At 45.9% G+C, this 19,805-nt stretch overlaps 1 protein-coding gene across 4 annotated transcripts in view; it reads right to left on the minus strand.

Moving 5' to 3' along the window:
• Positions 1-19,805, minus strand: part of STAT6 (signal transducer and activator of transcription 6) — a 177,949-nt gene that overhangs the window by 1,548 nt on the left and 156,596 nt on the right. For 3 of the 4 annotated variants that reach the window (XM_053294032.1, XM_053294030.1, XM_053294029.1), the window contains exons 15-19: positions 14,743-14,879; positions 14,094-14,234; positions 12,520-12,583; positions 9,964-10,053; positions 453-614 (exon numbers count right to left, since the gene is read on the minus strand). In XM_053294032.1, the coding sequence (XP_053150007.1) occupies positions 453-614; positions 9,964-10,053; positions 12,520-12,583; positions 14,094-14,234; positions 14,743-14,879 (594 nt within the window). The remainder of the gene's footprint in view (positions 1-452; positions 615-9,963; positions 10,054-12,519; positions 12,584-14,093; positions 14,235-14,742; positions 14,880-19,805) is intronic. The other variant, XM_053294033.1, reaches the window with a different exon arrangement.

Below are 19,805 nucleotides of genomic sequence, written 5' to 3' on the forward strand. Positions count from 1 at the left end.
TTATATTCCTCCTCCAGATCTCCACCCTGTTTCACTGAAAATTCCCAATTGACTTGGTAAGGTTAACCACAGTGCCCTTCCCCATGAACCCACTAGCAAGCAACAATTTCCCTCTAACAGGTACCATTTGTGATTTGCAATGTCTCCAATGTCTTCATTGCAAATCTAAATTAACATCAAGGCTGCTTAACTCTTCACAGCTCCCTAAGAAGCCCTGAAAATTGTTGTTCCAAGGTAATGTAATTTCTCATCAGCACTCACTCAAAACTACAATTTCCAGGATTATTTGGGAGAAGCCTTGGTCATTAAACCACTTAACATGTGTAACATAAATGTGTCTTCAGAGAGAATAGCATTAGCACAGACCCATCAACTACCGGAGTCGGGGGTGGGTGGGGTTTTCCTTTCTCACCATCTACCCCTTCCCCCTCTGAGCCCCACTTGTCACTTACCTCATCTGGTTTGGGAGCATAGGGAACTGCAGCTGTGTTGGAAAGGTGGTGTGGTCATTGGCCAGACAGATATCCATGGACATATCCGGAGCTTGAAGCATGGGGTAGGATGACTCCATTGTATGAAGAGGTGAACCATTTCCCAAAGAGTATGCAGGGAAACTACGGGAAACAGAGAAGAACCAAATGGACAACATGCCCAACCTCAGAGACACAGAGGATTAGAACCAGGAGATCTAGGTCTAATCTTACCAGGAAGCACTAGCTTGAGCTCAAGAGCTGGTTTGCTAAGGGGGAATAAATATGGATGGTATCCTTAGCCCTCTAGGCAGTGATGGGCCTGATCTGTTTCTTATGGAAAAACCAAAGGAGCACTAGCCTAACTCACAAAACTATATCCAAGAAACCTTAGAGCTTCTTGAAATGTATACAGAACATAGGAACATATATGGAAAACATATTGCTGAATATACACAATGAGAATACCTTGAAGCTGGCAACTTGCCCAATATTACCATACAATGCTGAAGAGTATGAGTCAAAATGCATACAGTGAGAGAGTGTGTGGGGTGTGTGTGTGTGAGTATGTGTATATAGGGTGGTGGACAAATAGCTAGATAGACAGACTGATAGACACACACAAGCTTTTTATGAACAAGCTATGTTTCAAAGTTGTAACACTTGAAACAGCAGTAGACATTTTCATCATCGTCTGGCCAGAACCTTTTGTCACACATCAGTGGTTACTGCTTTTTAAACAAGTTGTTCTAGTAAGAACTAATGAGTCTACTTTCTTTTCTCTGTCTCTACAACTTGACTAAATTTGGTTCAAATCGAGTTCCACAAGTTAGATCTCCTGCACCTCAAATGTCCATGTGCCCACCATCTTGGATCGGGGTGGATGACATCATTACAAACTACACAACTGAGGTGTCCCTGTGTGTCACTCACTACAACTGTACCAAATTTGGTTCAAATCAGTTAGACAGTCCTCAAGTTAGTGCGCTTGTGCCTCAAAAGTTCACATGTTCCCCATCTTGGATCGGGGTGGATGACATCATCACAAACTACACCTGTGGGGCATCCATATGTGTCCAAACACCTGTAGCAAATTTGGTTCAAATCGGTGAGACTGTCTACAAGTTAGTGCACTTGCACCTCAAATGTTTATATTTCTGCCATCTTGAATTGGGTTGGATGACATTGTCATAATCTATGCCGTTGAGGTGTCTCTATGTTTCCCTACAGATGTAGCAAATTTGGTCCAAAGCGGTTAAGCGGTTCACAAGTTAGCCCACATGCACCTCCAAGTAGCTTAAAACCAGCATTTTAAAAATCTGGAAATACGTTGAGATAAGCTAGAATTTGCATTACAAAGCCCAAGTTGTGTGTAGAGTGGGTCCAAGAATCCCGAAGGAACTTCAGGGTAAGTTTGGCTGGTGTGTGATCATACACACACTCTTCTGAAGGAGATTCAGGGTAGAAGCCCTGTGTGTAAAGCCTCCAGGAGTTGACACCAACTCAATGGCACAGTCTTTCCTTTCCCTTTTCCACAACAATAGGAACACAGAAAGCTGCCTTATGCTGAGTTAGACCATAGGTCTACCTGGCTCACCACAGTACTGCCAACATGCAGATTTCCCTCTTAGCTCAGAAATGCCTCTCCCTTCCACTCTGCCCAGAGTGCTCTGAATGTGGACATTCCTCTCTTTTTGTGCACTCTTGCACACCACCATCAAGGTATAGTCTTAATTCCTTTTTCAAAATAGGTAACCAGCTCAAAGTAGACCAACCTTTTAAAAAGATGCATTAAGGAGGATGAACCTCTACTTTGGAGGGAAAACCTCAGTCCATGATTACCCTGAAACCAGCAGTACATCAGATAAATGTTGGCTCGTCTCATTGGATCCAAGAGCTGTCTATCCTTAGAAGAGTGGGAAAGCCCTCTCCTCCTTTATTAACTATAAATACAGAGGCCAAGAGCCTAGCCATTTTGTCACCAGTGACCAGGTCACCACTTTCCAGACACTATCCAGAAAGGAGGCACTGTAGAGATTAATGTTCTCTCAGCCAGGAACTTTAGTCACCATTTCCTTTCTTCTACTGGTGTCCCAAGGCAGACGCTGCAGAGATCGCTCAGCCAAGGACCCGCCTAACTGCTGAACCCCAGAGAAAAATCAGTGTTAGTTACTGGCTTTTGTATTTCCATTGTAATTCCTCCTGTGTATATTTCCTATTTCTCTCAATTCCATATTTCTGTGTGCAACTCTTGTTTTCTAAAAAAAATTCACATAATTAGAAGTGGCTTCAGCCTGGTTTTAAGAGGTTTTGTAGGGTTACTTGCAAAGTTCTTCCCCATGTTCCTTGCAAGGCCACGAACTACTGAATTTGTTTCTAGAATAATATACTGTAACTGTTTGTCTAGAGCCGGCTCTACAGTGCCAGCACATCCCAAGCCAGACAGTTCTAGGGTGCGTTGAAAGCCATGCCTGAGCCTGGTCAAGTGGCTCTAGATCAGTCTGCAACTGGTGGCAGCCGACCTCGAAGAAGTGGCATGCTCCTAAGTTGGGATCAGAGCAAGTTGGGATCAGAGCAAGTTGGGATCAGAGCAAGTTGGGATCAGAGCATGCTCCTAAGTTGGGATCAGAGCAAGTTGGGATCAGAGCAAGTTGGGATCAGAGCATGCTCCTAAATTGGGATCAGAGCAAGTTGGGATCAGAGCAAGTTGGGATCAGAGCATGCTCCTAAGTTGGGATCAGAGCAAGTTGGGATCAGAGCATGCTCCTAAATTGGGATCAGAGCAAGTTGGGATCAGAGCATGCTCCTAAGTTGGGATCAGAGCAAGTTGGGATCAGAGCATGCTCCTAAATTGGGATCTACTCTCAGATCACTGAGAGTAGATCCCAGGAAAGCATGCATTAACCCCACAGTCCATCACACATCAGCTCGGGACAAAACCCGAGACCTTCTGCATGCTGATTGTGCAACAGGACTTAGGAAATTCATAATATGATGAAATCTCTCTCTCTCTCTCTCTCTCTCTCTCTCTCTCTCTCTCTCTCTCTCACACACACACACACACACACACACACACACACACACACACACACCATATCTGCACAGAAGCCTGCTCAGGCAGGATTTTTACTGTGGGCTTCCAAATGTGCTGGTGGAAAGAAACATGCCATAGGTGGTGAGATCAGCAAGGGGCTGCTAGGACAAAGTAATGACATAGCAAAACAATTGTAAAAAGGAACAATAACACTATTACAAATGGGCTGGAGCAGATTTGCAACTGTTGCAAGAAGTGTTGTGGTAGGAGCTACCATAAACCAGTGAGAAAAAGCAAAGACCTAAATATTATTTGTCTATTTTTTAAAAAAAATCATTTGGTTAATATTTTAAATAAAAATAATAATTTCAATCAAATTTAAAATAAGTGTCAAACACTTCACAATGGTCTTTTCTAATGCCTTTGCACTCACTGACTAAAATGCTGGATAGTGGGGACAGGTTTGTTTTTTAGCAAAAAAACCAGAGAGAAAAATAATGCCCCTGGCTGACATGATGCACCAGGGCAATAGAGCCAGAAGACATTGGCTCTGCCCCTGCTGTGTAAGCAGTGCCGCCACAGTCTCACCTGGCCTCCGTGCAAGTGGTGCCCCTTTTAATTCTCCCATTGTGGTAAATGGGGGAAAACAATGGGGCACAAGTTGTCTTCCAACCCTGTTACTTCGTGGCATAACAACGCTGGCGGAGACCCACGTTCAAAGTTTGGGGGCCACAGCCACTGCTGCGGCAGCTACACCCCCAAGTCAGTGCTTGCCTTTCTCTCCCCCACCTCAGGCCCCACAGCCATCTCCTCACCAGTCACCTCCATGGTAGATCCCCAGCCGCCTCTCTTCCCACTGCCGCCTCAGTGGCAGCACCTAAGCCCCTGGCATAGGCACTCTTACCCCTAGACTTCTGGGCCCATGTCCAGGGCCTCCACAGCCCCTGGGGGCCCCCAAATCTTCTTTAGTCTGCCCCGGGTGGTGTGGTTGCCCAGCCGAGCATGATGATGCTTAATTTGCCGGGGGCGGGTGAGTCCCCCAAAGGCCTTTAGGTCGAGGCTTCAGAATTACCTAGGTGCACCTCTGGGGCCCCCAGGAGCCACTGTGGGGGCTCGCTAAGGTTTGGCCGGCCATTGCGCAGTATGAAGACATCATGGCCTAGTGCCTGTCACTGGGCTGTGACCTCTTTCTATACCATGCAGCAGCTGGGCAAACGTTAGCGAGTAGCTGCAGCTCCAGAGGCTTAGGAGCTGTAGTGATTCAGAGGGGAGGGGGAAGGGCAGGTGAGCAGGGGCCCACGGGAGGAGGCAGCATCTGTTCAGTGATAGTTCTGCCACTGCCATGCCCCTTGCGAATCATGTCAGACAGTGGCTTCATTTGTCTTTGGGCTTTTTTGCGAAGAAATCAACCTATTCCCATCTTCCAGCATGCTAGCATCATGAACCCTGATGAACTGAGCTCTTTGGTAGTCCAAAGCAATTGTGGGGCCCCAATCCAGACTGGAACATCTATTTCTGTTTTATTTATTTGATTAATGTATATGCTGCCTGACACCGAAGGCTCTGCGCAGTTCACAAAAATAAACACCAAGAAAAGCAAAATAAAACAAACGGTTAAAAACAGCAATTTAAAAATGTAAAACATTCAGAGATTACTAAATGCCTGGATGAAAAAAATGTGTCTTGAGGGCTCTGTTGAAGGCTGGAAAAGATGTTAAACCACGAATGTCTAAGGGATTGCATTCTACAGCTTAGGAGCAACTACAGAGAAGGCCCGCTCTCAAGTCACCACCAGACAAGCCAGTGGCATACAGAGATGGACCTCTAATGATCGTAATGTGCGGTGGGGATCATGCAGAAGGAGGCACGCTCCCAGGTAACCCAGACCTAAGCCGTTTAGGGCTTTAAAGGTAATCAGCAGCACTTTGTATTTTGCCCGGAAACCTATTGGTAGCCAATGCAATTGCTTTGACAAAGGCATAATATGGTCTCTCCAAGACATCTTGGAGACCAATGTAGCCACTGCATTTTGAACCAACTGAAGTTTCCGAACTACATACAAAGGCAGCCCCACGTAGAGCACATTGCAGACGTCAAGCCTATTGGTTACCAGAGAGTGCAACACAGTCCTGAGAACGCTGTCCTCAAGGAACGGACCCAGCTGTCGTATCAATCGAAGTTGATACAAAAAGCTCCTGGCCATAGCTTCAACCTGAGAAGCCAGAGTAAGGCCTGGGTCCAGAAGCGCTCTCAAGCTACATACCTGTTCCTTCAGAGGGAGTTCAACCCCATCCAGAATGGGAAGATCTATTGTGTCCCACAAAGTATGACCCCTCACCATGATTACCTCCCTCTTGCTTGGATTCAGCTTCAATTTATTATCCCTCATCCAGTACATTACTACCTGTAAAGCAAAGTGTGCCGTCGGGTCGGTGTTGACTCTTGGCGCCCACAGAGCCCTGTGGTTATCTTTGGAAGAATACAGGAGGGGTTTATCATTGCCTCCTCCTGTGCAGTATGAGATGATGCCTTTCAGCATTTTCCTATATCGCTGCTGCCCGATATAGGTGTTTCCCATAGTCTGGGAAACATACCAGTGGGGATTTGAACCAGCAACCTCTGGCTTGCTAGTCAAGTCATTTCCCGCTGTGCCATTAGGTGGCTATTACTACCTGTAGGCAGGCATTTAGAGGGGTTATGCCATTTCCTGATGAAGATGTAAAGGAGAAATAGATATGGGTGTCATTGGCATATTGATAACACCCTGCTCAAAATCTCCTGATGATCTCACCCAGCGGTTTCATGTAGATGTTAAAAAGCACTGGAGAGAGGATGGAGCCTTGAGGGACATCATACAATAGTTCTTATTTCAGAGAGCTACTATCTCCGAGCGACACCATCTGGAATCTACCAGAGAGATAGGAAAGGAACCACTGCAAAGCAGTGCCACCTATTCCCAAATCCCCCAGATAATGCAGAAGGATACCATGGTCAATAGTACGGAAAGCTACAGAAAGGTCCAAAAGAACCAACAGAGTCACACTCCCTCTGTCTACCCCCTGGTACAGATCATCCATCCAGCCAACCAAGGCTGTCTCCACCCCATAGCCTCCCTTAAAGCTAGTTTGAAATGGATCTAGATAATCAATATCTTCCAAATCTGCCCGGAGTTGATCAGGCACCACACTCTCAATTACCTTGCCCACCCAAGAGATGCTGGCCTATAATTATCCATCACTGAGGGCTCTAGGGTAGGCTTCTTAAGCAAAGGTCTCACAATTGCTTCCTTCAAACATGGAGGCATCCTGCTCTCCCTCAGCAAGGCATTTATGATGTCAACTAGGCCATCTCTAACAGCCTCCCTGCTAGATGTTATAAGCCATGTTGGGCACAGGTCCAAAGGACAAGTGGTAGACCGAACGTTTCCAAGGAACTTGTCCACATCCTCAGGAGTCACAAACTGAAACTGATCCATTAGAATTTAACTAGAGAATTTATTGGACAATTGACTCTGCCATAACCGTGGAGTCCAAGTTGGCTCAAATGCAAGATATTCTATCTGCAAAAAAGTTGTTAAAAGCATCACAGTGGGAGAATGAGAAATCCAGATCTAAGTTCAGAGAGGGGGGAACCTGAGTCAATCTCCTCACAACTCTGAACAATTCTGCTGGACAAGAACTTGCAGATGCAATATGTTCAGAACAGAATCACTTCTTCACTGCATGCATTGCCACATGGTACAGGGGAAGGAGACTTTAACGCTTTGCCCATGCGACCAGACATTAGAGCTCTTCTCTAAGTTACTATATTGTTGCTATCCGACTCCTCTATGACTGAAAAGAATTTATTTTTTGACAGATAATAATTGCTGGAAGTGTCAGACTCATGGGGCAGATTTCTTACATATATTTTGGAACATTAATTTTGTTAAAAACCACATCTTATAAACATGAGGATACAATAGATACATTGTGTCTAGATGGATATTTTTTGTCCAGCACTGGAATGAGAGTGTGCAAGATCCATATGAACTGTTTTCGATGCTGTGATTTGTGAACTGGATGTTTTTTTATCTTTCAAATAAAAACTTCAGCATGACAAACAAGGGCTCCTCCAGAAAACAATAAAATGCAGGATCTGTAAGCTTTCTCCAGAAGCTTCAAACACCATCTTATTCCCAGTCCACACACTTGTGCAGGCTTCTGCACTCCTTCCCAGTACCATCTGATCCTCTGGCCACATGCCAAGCAGGGACATCATGAGACTTTTGCAGCGCCACCTGCCAGCCAGCTCTTCTTTTCTGAGAAGAACCTATCCACTAATTTTGTGGCGATGGGGGAAAGGGATGGGTTACTCTTGGAAAGCAAGAAGTGGCCAGCAGGGGGAACTGCAAGAGTCACATGAGGTCTCTGCTCAGAATGTGGCTGGAGCAGAGACAGGCAATCTTGGTTCTCCAGCTGTTGAACTACAACTCCCATCAACCCCAGCCACAGGCCAGGGAAACGCAGCCCAGCCTCCAATGCACAGTGCATTGTGGGATTTCCCTGCAAGCCAGGCTGCGTAGCTGGGCATAGGCAGCCCAAGCAAATACATGACCAGGATCCCAGGTAGAAGGGCGCGCTCACACCCTTCTTCCTGGGTAACAGCCTAGGGGGAAACCTTGGGCTATCTGGCGGGGCAGTGCCGGGCTCGTGCTCGATCCCAGTGCTACACATGAGCAGCCCTACCCAGGGCCGCTTGTGTGAACAGCATCAATATGTGTTTATTTCCTTGTGGTAGTAAAAAAATACTGCAATCGATATTCACAGATATTTTACATGATGATTATACAAATCATTTGTCAGAGAAAATCATTTGTCAGTATGAGCTACCTCATACTTGTGCTGTGAGCCTTGGACTTGTGCAGCTGTAATGAATGCTCTAACAAATGACTCACATCTTTTTGGAACAGTACCTTGGAATTTGTACCCTGGTGCGTAATGGTATGTGCTCTCTTTGTGGTGTTCATATGTTAAGTCACAAACTAAAGTCAGATGGCATGATTTCAATATGTCTGCCTCCAGTGTAAACATTCCAAGAACACAACATCATCAGAAAAGAAAAGAAAAAAGAAGAAGAAAAGAAAAAGGCTCTCATATCTCAACTCATCAAAACATAGGAAGCTGCCTTATATGGAGTCAGACCATTGGTCGAGCTGGCTCACTATTGTCTACACTGACAGGCGGCAGCTCTCCAAGGTTGCAGGCAGGACAGGAGTCTCTCCCAGCCCTACCTGGAGAAGCCAGGAACTGAACCTGGGAATTTCTGCATGCAAAGCAGATGCTCTACCACTGAACTATGGTCCCATTCCTTAAGGCGGATATCTTACAGCAGACAGCACTCACATGTAGTCACCCATCCAAATGCAAACCAAGGCAGACCAAGGTAAAGGGGGTCATTCATGCCTGCTACTGCAAGACCTGCTCTCCTCCCCCTGAAACTGGTGGGGGGTGCTTGTGCTGATGCCAGTCTAATGATGATTTAGGGAACTGAATCTCATGATTCTCCTTGCACACAGTTGTCACCTGTGGGAGGCCACACACGTTACATCAACACCAACACTACACACTGCCTTCTTCCGCAGGGCACTTTCTTTACTTCATAAGGTGCAGAAGGAACAAGAAGATTTTTCTTTCTTTCATGGGTTTAGTCTGGGGCGCCCAACTTTGGATCCCCAGATGTCCCTGGACTACAACTCCCATCATGGTCTTTGGCCATTGCAGCTGGGGATGATGACAGCACCAGTATTACACTTAGGCTTGTATGTTGAAGACGGTCCCATTACACCATACACTGGCAGGATTCTGGAAGTGCATCTGAGGGAAGGGGCAGAAGCTGCATAAATGCAATTTGCAGCAATGGTTCAGAGCAGGCCTTTGAGGTTCCTGTTCCTTAATGAGTGGGCCAAGAGCTTCCCTGTCTAGATTGCCCAGGTTTCTGCTTCTTAGAGCTGAGGCTGCCCTTGTCCTGTGACTCCCTTAAAGGTAAAGGTAAAGTGTGCCATCATCAGGTTGGTGTCAACTCCTGGTACCCATAGAGCCCTGTGGTTGTCTTTGGTAGAATACAGGAGTGGTTTACCATTGCCATCTCCCACACAGTATGAGATGATGCCTCTCAGCATCTTCCTATATCGCTGCTGCTCATAGTCTGGGAAACATACCGGTGGGGTTTCGAACCAGTAACCTCTTGCTCGCTAGGCAAGTTACTTCCCCAGTGAGCCATTAAGTGGCTCGTAACTCCCTTACTTTGGTCATTTTGAAAGGAATAATGAGGAAACATTGCCAACACAATTCACCTTTCTTCATTCCTAAAGGAAAACCCTGCAAACATTTCACAGGCACTTTTCTTTGGACTGTTGCATGCAGACAGGGTCAAAAACCACAAATGATTAGCAGGTCATCACTCAAGACTCACACTTACTCAGGATAAATGGAGTCAGAATGGATTCCATGATTAAGATTCACCGTGGAGCCTCCTGGGGTATGAACCAATGAAGTAGAGGGACAAGGCCTGGAATTGAACATAGTTTGTGTTAGTCTCCATCCGTTAGGCAAAATCTATTGGCAGGTAAGTTCACACGTGCTATTTCATCACTTCATGACAACAGGAAGTGATGATTTGCATGTGTGAATGAATCATCACAGGTTAAACACAGGTTACACTGTGCAGTTAGCTTATGCAGTTCCTTACTACAAGATGTAGTGATGGTCACTAGCCTAGAGAGCTTTAAAAATAGATTGAGACAAATTCACGGAGGAGAGGTTCATCATTAGCCATGAAAATGAAACAGAATCTCTGTGTTTAGTATCTGTGTAGCTCTGAATATCAGATGCTGGGGACAAACAATGGGAGAGACTTGTGGTCCTCGTGCCTTGCTTGTGAGCTGCCCAGAGGCATCTGGCGGGCTTCTGGGGGAAACAGGATGCTGGACTAGATGCCCTTCGGCCTGATACAGTCGGCTTCTCTTCTAAATCACCAAGGGAGAATGCACTGAGTGGTGGTGCACAGCACATGAGAATCAGCCTTAATTCCTCAGACATTCTAAGGACCCTTTGCACATGTATGCCTGTGAATACGCATACATACTTGCTTCATGAACCTTTGCAGGTGCAGATGCAAAGTGCTAGATCCAATCTTTGTTTTGGCTCTATTTCTTGGCCTTGTCCAAATTGATATCTGTGTTGCATCATTGCTATTGGGGGTATGGCAAAGGGAAGAGGTGATAATAGTTAACGTCCTCCTTTCAGAAAAAAGCCCGAGAAGCCTGAACATCACCCTCTCTTGACCTACCCTGTTTCACTAGATGGGAAACATAGCCCTTAGTCTCTTGCTTTCTACGTTATTACAGCACAAGCCAGTAGGATTTCTAATTCTCCATTGGTAGGGAGGTTCTAGCTCCTTTAAGAGCCTTATGTTTAGCAGGTCAGGATCCTTTTCACTACCAAATAGTTGCCATCCATTTGCTTTCCTTCGCCAGCTCCATGAGGCATGCTGGACTCCAACAAGTGGCAGAGGAAGAGATGTCCAGCACCATCCAGTCACATGGTGAGGGAAGCTACTGTATATCTGCCGAACATTGTTAAACTTAAACGTCATAGTGGGTGTTGCTGGAATGCAATGCAGCATGGGTAACTGGTTTTTTCTCCCCCAAAATGTCTAAACCAGGGCTGCACAACTTTGGCCCTCCTGCAGATGTTGGACTACAACTCCCATCATCCCTGACTATTGGCCACTGTGACTGGTAATGATGGGAGTTGTAGTCTAAAAACAGCTGGAGGGCCAAGCCTTGCTCTTAGTTACCATCTGCCTCACCTAACCAGACACCAAACACCTGGAGCAGAGCCCCAAATACTGAATGGAATCTGCAAGCAGGTAGATGAAGGCAAAGGTAGTCCTTAAGATACCCAGATTCTATTGGAGATGAAGTTCCAGTGCATCGACCTTTTGCAGCAACTATCCTAATGACCACTAAGGGCATTGGGAGTAGAGACAGTGAGTAAGGTGTCCCTAGCTGTCCCCACTCTTTGACCTCTGATCTGACTCTTCAGCACTTCCTGTGCTGAGTCACAATCCTTCCTTTCCTCGCATCTCTCTCTCTTTACCTATTCATTATGTAGTCCTTTAGATTAGGATTAAGTCTTTCCTATCCAAGTGTACTTCACCAATAAATATTTAGTATTTAGTTCTACAAGAATCTCCGTGTATTTTCTCTTAATAGCTGCAACAACTAAACCATCCTCTGCTACCTACTCTTTAACTGGAGTGTGTGCTCTTTTCCCTAGTGCTCTGCTGTTTACCTACTGGAGGTAAAATCAACAACCCCCAACAGATCCTAAGCATTGGGGCTTTAAGGATCAAATCCAGCACTTTGTACTGGGACCAGAAACTCACAGGCAACCAATGCAGGCTCACAAAAGCCCTATTCACATCTTACTTTCAACGCACATACAAGTGTACAGGGTACACAGGTACAGCTCTGTACACAGGTACAGTTATTCACACAGCAGTACACTTCCTATATGAATCATGTATTTGCAGAACTGCACCTAGGTTCACTCTTAAAATGAACACAGAAACAGTCATGCACACCAAAACATGCATGAGTGTACAGACATCTGTACACTTGTACAACATAATGTCCGAACATGGCTGTAGAGTTGGGGTGATGTACTCCCAATGCACCATTCCAGTGCAAAGTCAGGCTGCAGCATTCTGTGCCAGTTGAAGTTTCAGAGCACTTTTCAATCACAGCCCCACGGATAACTGTGGCCAGATTGGACCACACTAGGAATGGTCACAGTTGTCACATCAAGAAGTTCCTAGCTAAACCCCCAATTGCTACTTGGGAGGTAAGTGAGGTATGCATCTCTCACAGGCATGCACAACACCACAAAGAGTATTAAGAGGAGTAGGGGAAATTCTTACTGATCTGAGCAGTACCGTTTTCTTCAGCAGAAGGAAAATTCATGTACTCACGTGTCCACAGTCATCTTCATCCTCGCTGGAACATATGGTGTATTTTCCTTCCTTGGCATCTCTGCTGTGGCAAGAAACACTCAATGTTATCCCCCTCAACATACAAAAACATTCCACTTCTTTTAGACAGAAAGACATCTCATGCAGCCCTTGCAGCAAGATGAGATCTCTGAGCAACATTTGTCTTCGTCTGTGGGGAATAGGTTGGTTTTTTAGCTTGGGCGGCAGTAAAGTCCTGAAGCTGGGATTCTGAGGGGTGTTGGGCAGAGATCCCATTTAGGAACCACCATCCAAACATTAGACAGGGAAGAGCAAGTCACATGACAAGCCCATCCTCAGAATTTCCAGGAGCGTTCCCAGATGGTGATTTTACCTTAACCACGGAAGGGCAAGTGCGCATTCATATATCGTCCAGCTTTAAGTCGAAATCCCTGAGAGCTATCAGGGAGCACAGCATACACGATTCGGCTTTTTCATTGCACATTGGAGCTTAGCCCAATTTATATCCAGGGTAAAATAATTCCACATTTTGGTGTTGCTTTTTAGGCAAACTCAAAATATCCGTAACTTGCAGTATTTCATCCCTCTTAATCCTGTAATAAAGCCTGCTGTCTGGGAAAGCTCCAGGTAAGATCTGAGCAACTAATAAATTCAGTTTGCCTGCCAATGACTGCCTTATTTTGCCCTGTCAAAACTTAGTGTGTCTCCTTGTAGGTTCTGTAACTTGTCGCCACCAAAAAGACCCTAATGTCCTCCCATCCCACTTGATTTGACTTTTCATGAATAGAACAGACTTTCAGCAGGGTCGCTCCTCTAGACCCTAGAGAGCGAGAGGTTCATAAAGGGAGAGAGGTTCTCTAACATACAGGGCTTCACAGATAAAGTATCTAGACTTCTGCTTCTTCCCTAAGTCAAGGATATAACATGAGAAATCTGGATGATGATGGCAGATCCTCTCTTCCCTACTCCAATGCATGATTTCCACCTGCTTGCACTTCCTACCTGTATTATCAAAAGACATCAGAGTCTGCTCTTGTCTTCCACCTGTTTAACTGGAAGAGGGGCCATAGTTCAGTGGCAGAGCACTTCTGCATAGAGAAGGTCCCTGGTTTAATCCCTAGTTCAGGAACATAGGAAGCTGCCTTACACCGAGTCAGACCATAGGTCCATCTAGCTCAGTGTTGTCTACACAGACTGGCAGAAGCTTCTTCAAGGTTGCAGGCAGGAGTCTCTCCCAGCCCTATCTTGGAGATGCCAGGGAGGGAACTTGGAACCTTCTGCTCTTCCCAGAGCATCCCCATCTCCTAAGGGGAATATCTTACAGTGCTCACACATGTAGTTTCCCATTCAAATGCAAACCAGAGTGGACCCTTCTTAGCAAAGGGGACAATTCATGCTTGCTACCACAAGACCAGCTCTCCAGGTAGGGCTGGGAAAGATCCGTTGTCTGGAACTCTACAGAGTTGCTGCCAGTCAGGTAGTCTGCCTCAAGATAAGGCAGTTTCATATAGTCAAAATCTAGAGAACATATACTTGGAAAAAAGGCAATCATAGGAGATATAGATGGGACTCACCTTGGCTCCCAAAAGCTTCATATTTGGGCCTGCGAGGATACAGGAGCTCAAGCTGGGACAGATCGAGAACACAGTCAGCAAGGGAACGAATACTCAGTTGCTTTGCTGTGAAGGGCTGGATGTTTTCCACCTGAGAGGAACCTAGGCCGAGTAAGTAGAAGGAAGCACAAGAAGAAAGCAGCGGGTGAGCCCTGAGTGGAAACACGTGTCTACTGTCCTGAGCGTACATTTTCATCCCTTACCATGGGGAAGACCAAATACCAATGGTCTGGGGGACCAGTTTATCTTAAGACTGTCTATACCCATATGGATCTACATTTTGGGGCAGAAGGACCTGTACAGAAGCACTCGTAAAACGATGGGTGACATGATCACAACAACGCTGACAACTGAAAGCTGGAAGAAAGCTAGAATGTTGTCAGTCCTCTGACCCATCAGACCAAGGGGCAAAGAGGCTAGTGCTTCTTCTCTACCAATCCCTGCCTGCATTGGGACTGTGAAAGGAGAAGGCTAGTTTTTTCAGCACTGCTTGAAATAGTGAAGAGATAAACAAAGGAAATGTCACCCCGGATGGGGCTAGAGGCTCTTATCCTACTGCTATTGGGAAGGGAATGGGGAACCAACCCAGCCATTCTACAAAAAGTCGTACCATCCTGGAAGCGAGTGACATAGGCAATACTGATGCCACCAATCTCAGAGTCACTGAAGCGAAGCAGGAACGTGCCGACCGGTTCGTTGATCAGGTAACTGTACACGTACTGCTTGCTGATGAAGCCCATGATAAGTCTAGGTGGGGCAGTCAAAGACAAAACAACAAAACATCAGTGGAATGCTCATGGATTGATATTTATCACTGAAAAAAAATCTGCATCCCTGGCGCTATACTATTTATATAACTGGAAGAGAAGCAGCTGAAAGCTCAGGCTCTTTGAGGGTCAGCATGGTGCCATTAACTGAGGCTCAAACTATGTGTTATGTGGCTATCTGTGATTCTTTCCTCTGTACATGTCATGGGTTTTGTTTGTGTTTTCTTTAATCCAAAGTAGACTGGATAGGCTGCAGATATCAGCCGACCGACAGTGACCCAAAAGAGGCTGCTTAACATTTTCCCCTCTGGACAATTTCCAGCTCAAAAAATCACACACACACACCCCAAATGCTTTTTCACGGGCAGAAGGGAAAATACTGAGTCCACATATCTTCCCCTGCAAGTGAAGAAGCAGCTTGGGAAGAGAGATTTTTGAGCCAAAAACAGCCAGAGGAGAAAGGGTTGAAGAGCCTCTTCCCACCCATCCTTCTTCCACTCATGCACCATCTGCCCAGACTGCTCTGGGTTAAAAAAACAAGTGGAGGAAAGGATCATGGAACTTTGCGCAATAAGTACTCTGAGCATATACATGATCAAGTTGAGATTCAAATACTTTCTCTGCATTCTTAAGAAAGATACAATTACAGTACAATCAACAATACATAGTTGTACGGGCCTCCAGTGCTTTAGATGGGATCTTGGAGGCATGCTACAGGCCCACACACAGCCTGGGGAAGATATAGTCTTTCTTTTGCCTAAAGTTGGACTCACGCACATATTTAACATACTAAAATACACAGGGTCTTTTGTATGTATGCATACACAGATATAAGTTAACTCCGTATTGTCTCCAATATTGTTTAACATCTACATGAAACTGCTGGAAGAGGTCATCAGGAGATTTGGTGCAGGGTGTTATCAGTATGCTGATAAGACCTAATTCTATTTCTCCATGTCAATATCATCGGGATAAGGCATAACCTCCCTAAATGCCTGCCTGGAGGCAGTGATGGATTGGATGAGGGATAATAAACCGAGACTGAATCCAGAGAAGATGTAGGTATTTATTGTATGGAAGCTACCTAATGGCACAGCTGGGAAATAACTTACCTAGCGAGCAAGAGGTTGCCGGTTCGCATCCCCGTTGGTATGTTTCCCAGACTATGGGAAACTATATTGGGCAGCAGCGATATAGGAAGATGCTTAAAGGCATCATCTCATACTGTGTGGGAGATGTATTCTACCAAAGAAAACCACATGGTTCTGTGGTTGCCAGGAGTTGAAACCATCTCGACAGTTCAACTTTACCTTTTTACTTTTATTTATTGTGTGGGGTCAGAAATCTGGAGATGAATTTGATCTGCCTGTTCTGGATGCAGTCATACTTCCCCAGAAGGAACATGTATGCAGTCTGGGGGTTCTTCTAGATCTAAACCTCTCCCCGGTGCCTCAGGTTGAGACGGTGACCAGAGGGGCTTTCTATCAGCTACGGCTGATATGCCAGCTGCGTCCGTTTCTTGAGATAAATGACCTCAGAAACAGTGGTGCATCTGCTAGCTTCTCAGGGACAGGCTTTCTCTGTTGCTGCCCTGAGGCTTTGGAATGTGCTCCCTGCTGAAATAAGAGCCTCCCCATCTCTGAGAACTTTTTAAAAGGCAGTTAAGACACATTTGTTCACCCAGGCTTTTAATTAAATTAGATGTACAGTTTTTAATAGTTTTTTTACATTGTGTTAAATTTTACATTATTTTAGTGTGTTGTCATTTTAATTGTGTTTTAATTTGTATTGTTTTATTGTAAACTGCCCAAAGATGCAAGTTTTGGGCAGTATACAAATGTAAATGAATAAATACCCATCATCAATAACACTTGTAGGAATGCCATGCCGGCCAGGGCACCTTGCACTGTGGACTTTTGGCATGTTACACAGGTGCAAATCCACCTTCAGGTCATAATTGCCTCCCAAATAGCAGCAACTACTTCACCAACTACAGAGGTTAAAGGAAAGGAAAGATTGTGCCATCAAGTTAGTGTCGACTCCTGGTGACCACAGAGCCATGTGGATTTCTTTGGTAGAATACAGGAGGGGTTCACCATTGCCATCTCCTGCACAGTATTCATAGGCGAAACTAGGGAGGGCAGCTAGGGCACGTGCCCTAGGCACCACTGTGGGGGGGCATCAGTGCCAATTCGCGGAATTTAAAAAAAAATTTAAAAAAAATTAACCTTTAGCCCCTTCGGGGGGCTTCCTAAAGGCCGTGAGGCGGGGTCTGCAAAGGTTCCCCCTCCCCCCGCCGGCCTCTTAGATCACTGCTGCAGCCTGTCTGGGGCTGGTTTTCAGGTCTGTTCAAGCCTACAAGGCCATTTTGGAGGTCGCTGCACATGCTCAAAAGGCCTCTGTGAGGCCTGGCAAGGCCTAAGACCTCACAGGGACAATTTAAGCATGTGTGGCGGCCATTTTTTAAATTAAAAAAAGGTTGCTGAAAACAAAAATGGCCACCACACATGCTCAAATGGCCTCTGCGAGACCCAAGTCTAGATTTTTCCGTGATCTAGGGAGTCAGAAGAATGCAAAGTTGTTGACAAGGGACCCTAGCATTTAAAAAACAGATATAAATGACACAAAAGAAAGTGGATAAAACATCTCTTAAAAAGACAATATTGGTTTACTACCTTGTAAGCTGGCAAAACTGAAGGGTGGTGGGGAGAGGCACGGAATAAAATGGAAATATTCATTTGCATGCTGTTTAATTCTCTATACACAGCTCTATCTTTATCTGCATATCTGTAAAGCAACCTGATTATAAGGTTTGTGGGATTCCAAACTTGGAAAGTACCTGCCTTTAACTTGTGTGGTGCTTAAAAAAAAATCTGTTGTAAGAATTCACATCCAGAAATGTTGCATTTGCAATGTATTGCCATCCCTGTGTTGTGCAGTCTTACCATACTGTGAAATGGCTTGTCTTTTGAAATAAGTGGTTAACATGCTGCAAATTATTCCCTTCAATTTAGCTGAGTTGTACTCGGGTTTTTATTGCCTGTGCGCATCTCAAGTAGATTTCCTCAAGTTTCCTTGGCTTCTAAAAAAAGTTATATCTTAGAATGTCTTTTTTTTAAAAATCAGTGCAACTCCCTTTTTACTTTTAACACAATTGTTTTTAAAAGACACATTGAATAGTCATGCTGTGATTCTGATTGACTAGTGCAATTGATAAACTAGACATAAAGTTTACTGTCCAGTCTGCCTGTTGCCTGCCTCTGTACTGAACAAGGGAGGTGTAACTTCTCCAAGGCACCATATTTGTGTGCCTACTTGGTTCATTCATGGGAGAGCTCACTTTTGAAAGGGTTGTAATGCTATGAAGGTGGCTGGTGTCCTCCATCCAATAGCAACAGCAATAGCACTTACATTTATATACCGCTCTATAGCTGGAGCTCTCTAAGCGGTTTACAATGATTTAGCATATTGCCCCCAACATTCTGGGTACTCATTATCACAGCCCATATGCTCTTACTACCTTAGTATCTGTCACAGTGACAAATAGGGAATGGAATTGAGTTTTTTTGTTTTGTTTTTACCTTTAGACCCAGGAACTTGAGGGGATGGGGCAGGGGCAACCTTTTACCAAACCTTTGCAGTGTGGCAGAGACAGAAAACTGGTGACAGTGGTACAGGGTAGATTATTGTTATAAATTCTTTCTGTCTCACACACAAACTTTTTTCTGATTCAAATATCACACTGTTTTGCTGTTCTGTGGCTAGTTGCAACTTCCACCTTCTTCCTGATCAGGCTGCTGGATAATTTCAGATTGTTTGGGGACCCTAGGATTTCCCATTATAACCATCTTCCTTTAAGGCAAAAGCTGTTTGGAGAGAAAAAACCCATCCCTGAATAGGGGTGTGCACGGAACCGTGGAGCTGCGGTCCGGCACTGGGGTGGGGGGTTCCAATAAGGGGGGGGCTTTATTTACCCCTCCCAACAACGGCGCCGTATTTTCTTGAGCAATCGGGTGGCAGAATACCTCCCTGCCGCCTGCTTCATTCCCCGCTTGGCTCCTTAAGTATTAAGAATCGGGCGTCAGGATACCTCCCTGCCGCCCCCTTCAAAACCCCGCTCGGCTGGCGGCTGCCCCCATCAAGACCCCTGCCGCCCCCAAGCCCCCTGCCGCCCCCTTCTCCCCAGTGCTCCATTGCAAACGGGCTGTTTTGAAGGGGGCGGCAGGGAGGTATCCTGCCACCCGATTCTTAATACTTAAGGAGCCAAGAGGGGAATGAAGCGGGTGGCAGGGAGGTATCCTGCCGCCCGATTGCTCAAGAAAATACGGCGCCATTATTGGGAGGGGTAAGTAAAGCCCCCCCCCATCCTTATTGGAACCCCCCACCCCATCTTCCCAAACCGAACCACCCCGTGTCCGGACCGGTCCAGAGGCCTTTAGAATGGCCTCCGGACCAGTCCGTGCACATCCCTATCCCTGAATTTCTTGGAGGCAGCAACCTGTAGTGAAGTGTGCTGAGGTGGCAGAGCATTTGCTAAAGAGAGCTTTCACTGCTTAGCTCTGTTGCGGCATGCCCAGCACATGGATATGCTGCCTTTCCTTGGGAAGGCGACTGGCACATATGTGCCACATGTGTGGTTGTATGTGTCAGGGGCAGAGCCACCATTGGGCCAACGGGTTCAAAGAACCCGGGCTGGTGACCAATCAGGGGCTGCAAGAGTGGCCCCGACACTCCCCCCGCGTCTGACGTCAGATGTGGGGGCGGTAGTTTAGCTCCCGAGCGGGGCCCGTGCGGCCACTTCGGGAGCTAAACAAACACCAGCCAGGAGCGGCTCTTCCCTGCAAAAGCAGGGAAGAGCCACTCCTGGTTGAGCGCTGCGAATGCAGCGCCAGCCTAAGCAGCTCCT

Source organism: Hemicordylus capensis, chromosome 2 (genome assembly GCF_027244095.1).
Source record: "Hemicordylus capensis ecotype Gifberg chromosome 2, rHemCap1.1.pri, whole genome shotgun sequence".
Classification (NCBI taxonomy): Eukaryota; Metazoa; Chordata; class Lepidosauria; order Squamata; family Cordylidae; genus Hemicordylus; species Hemicordylus capensis.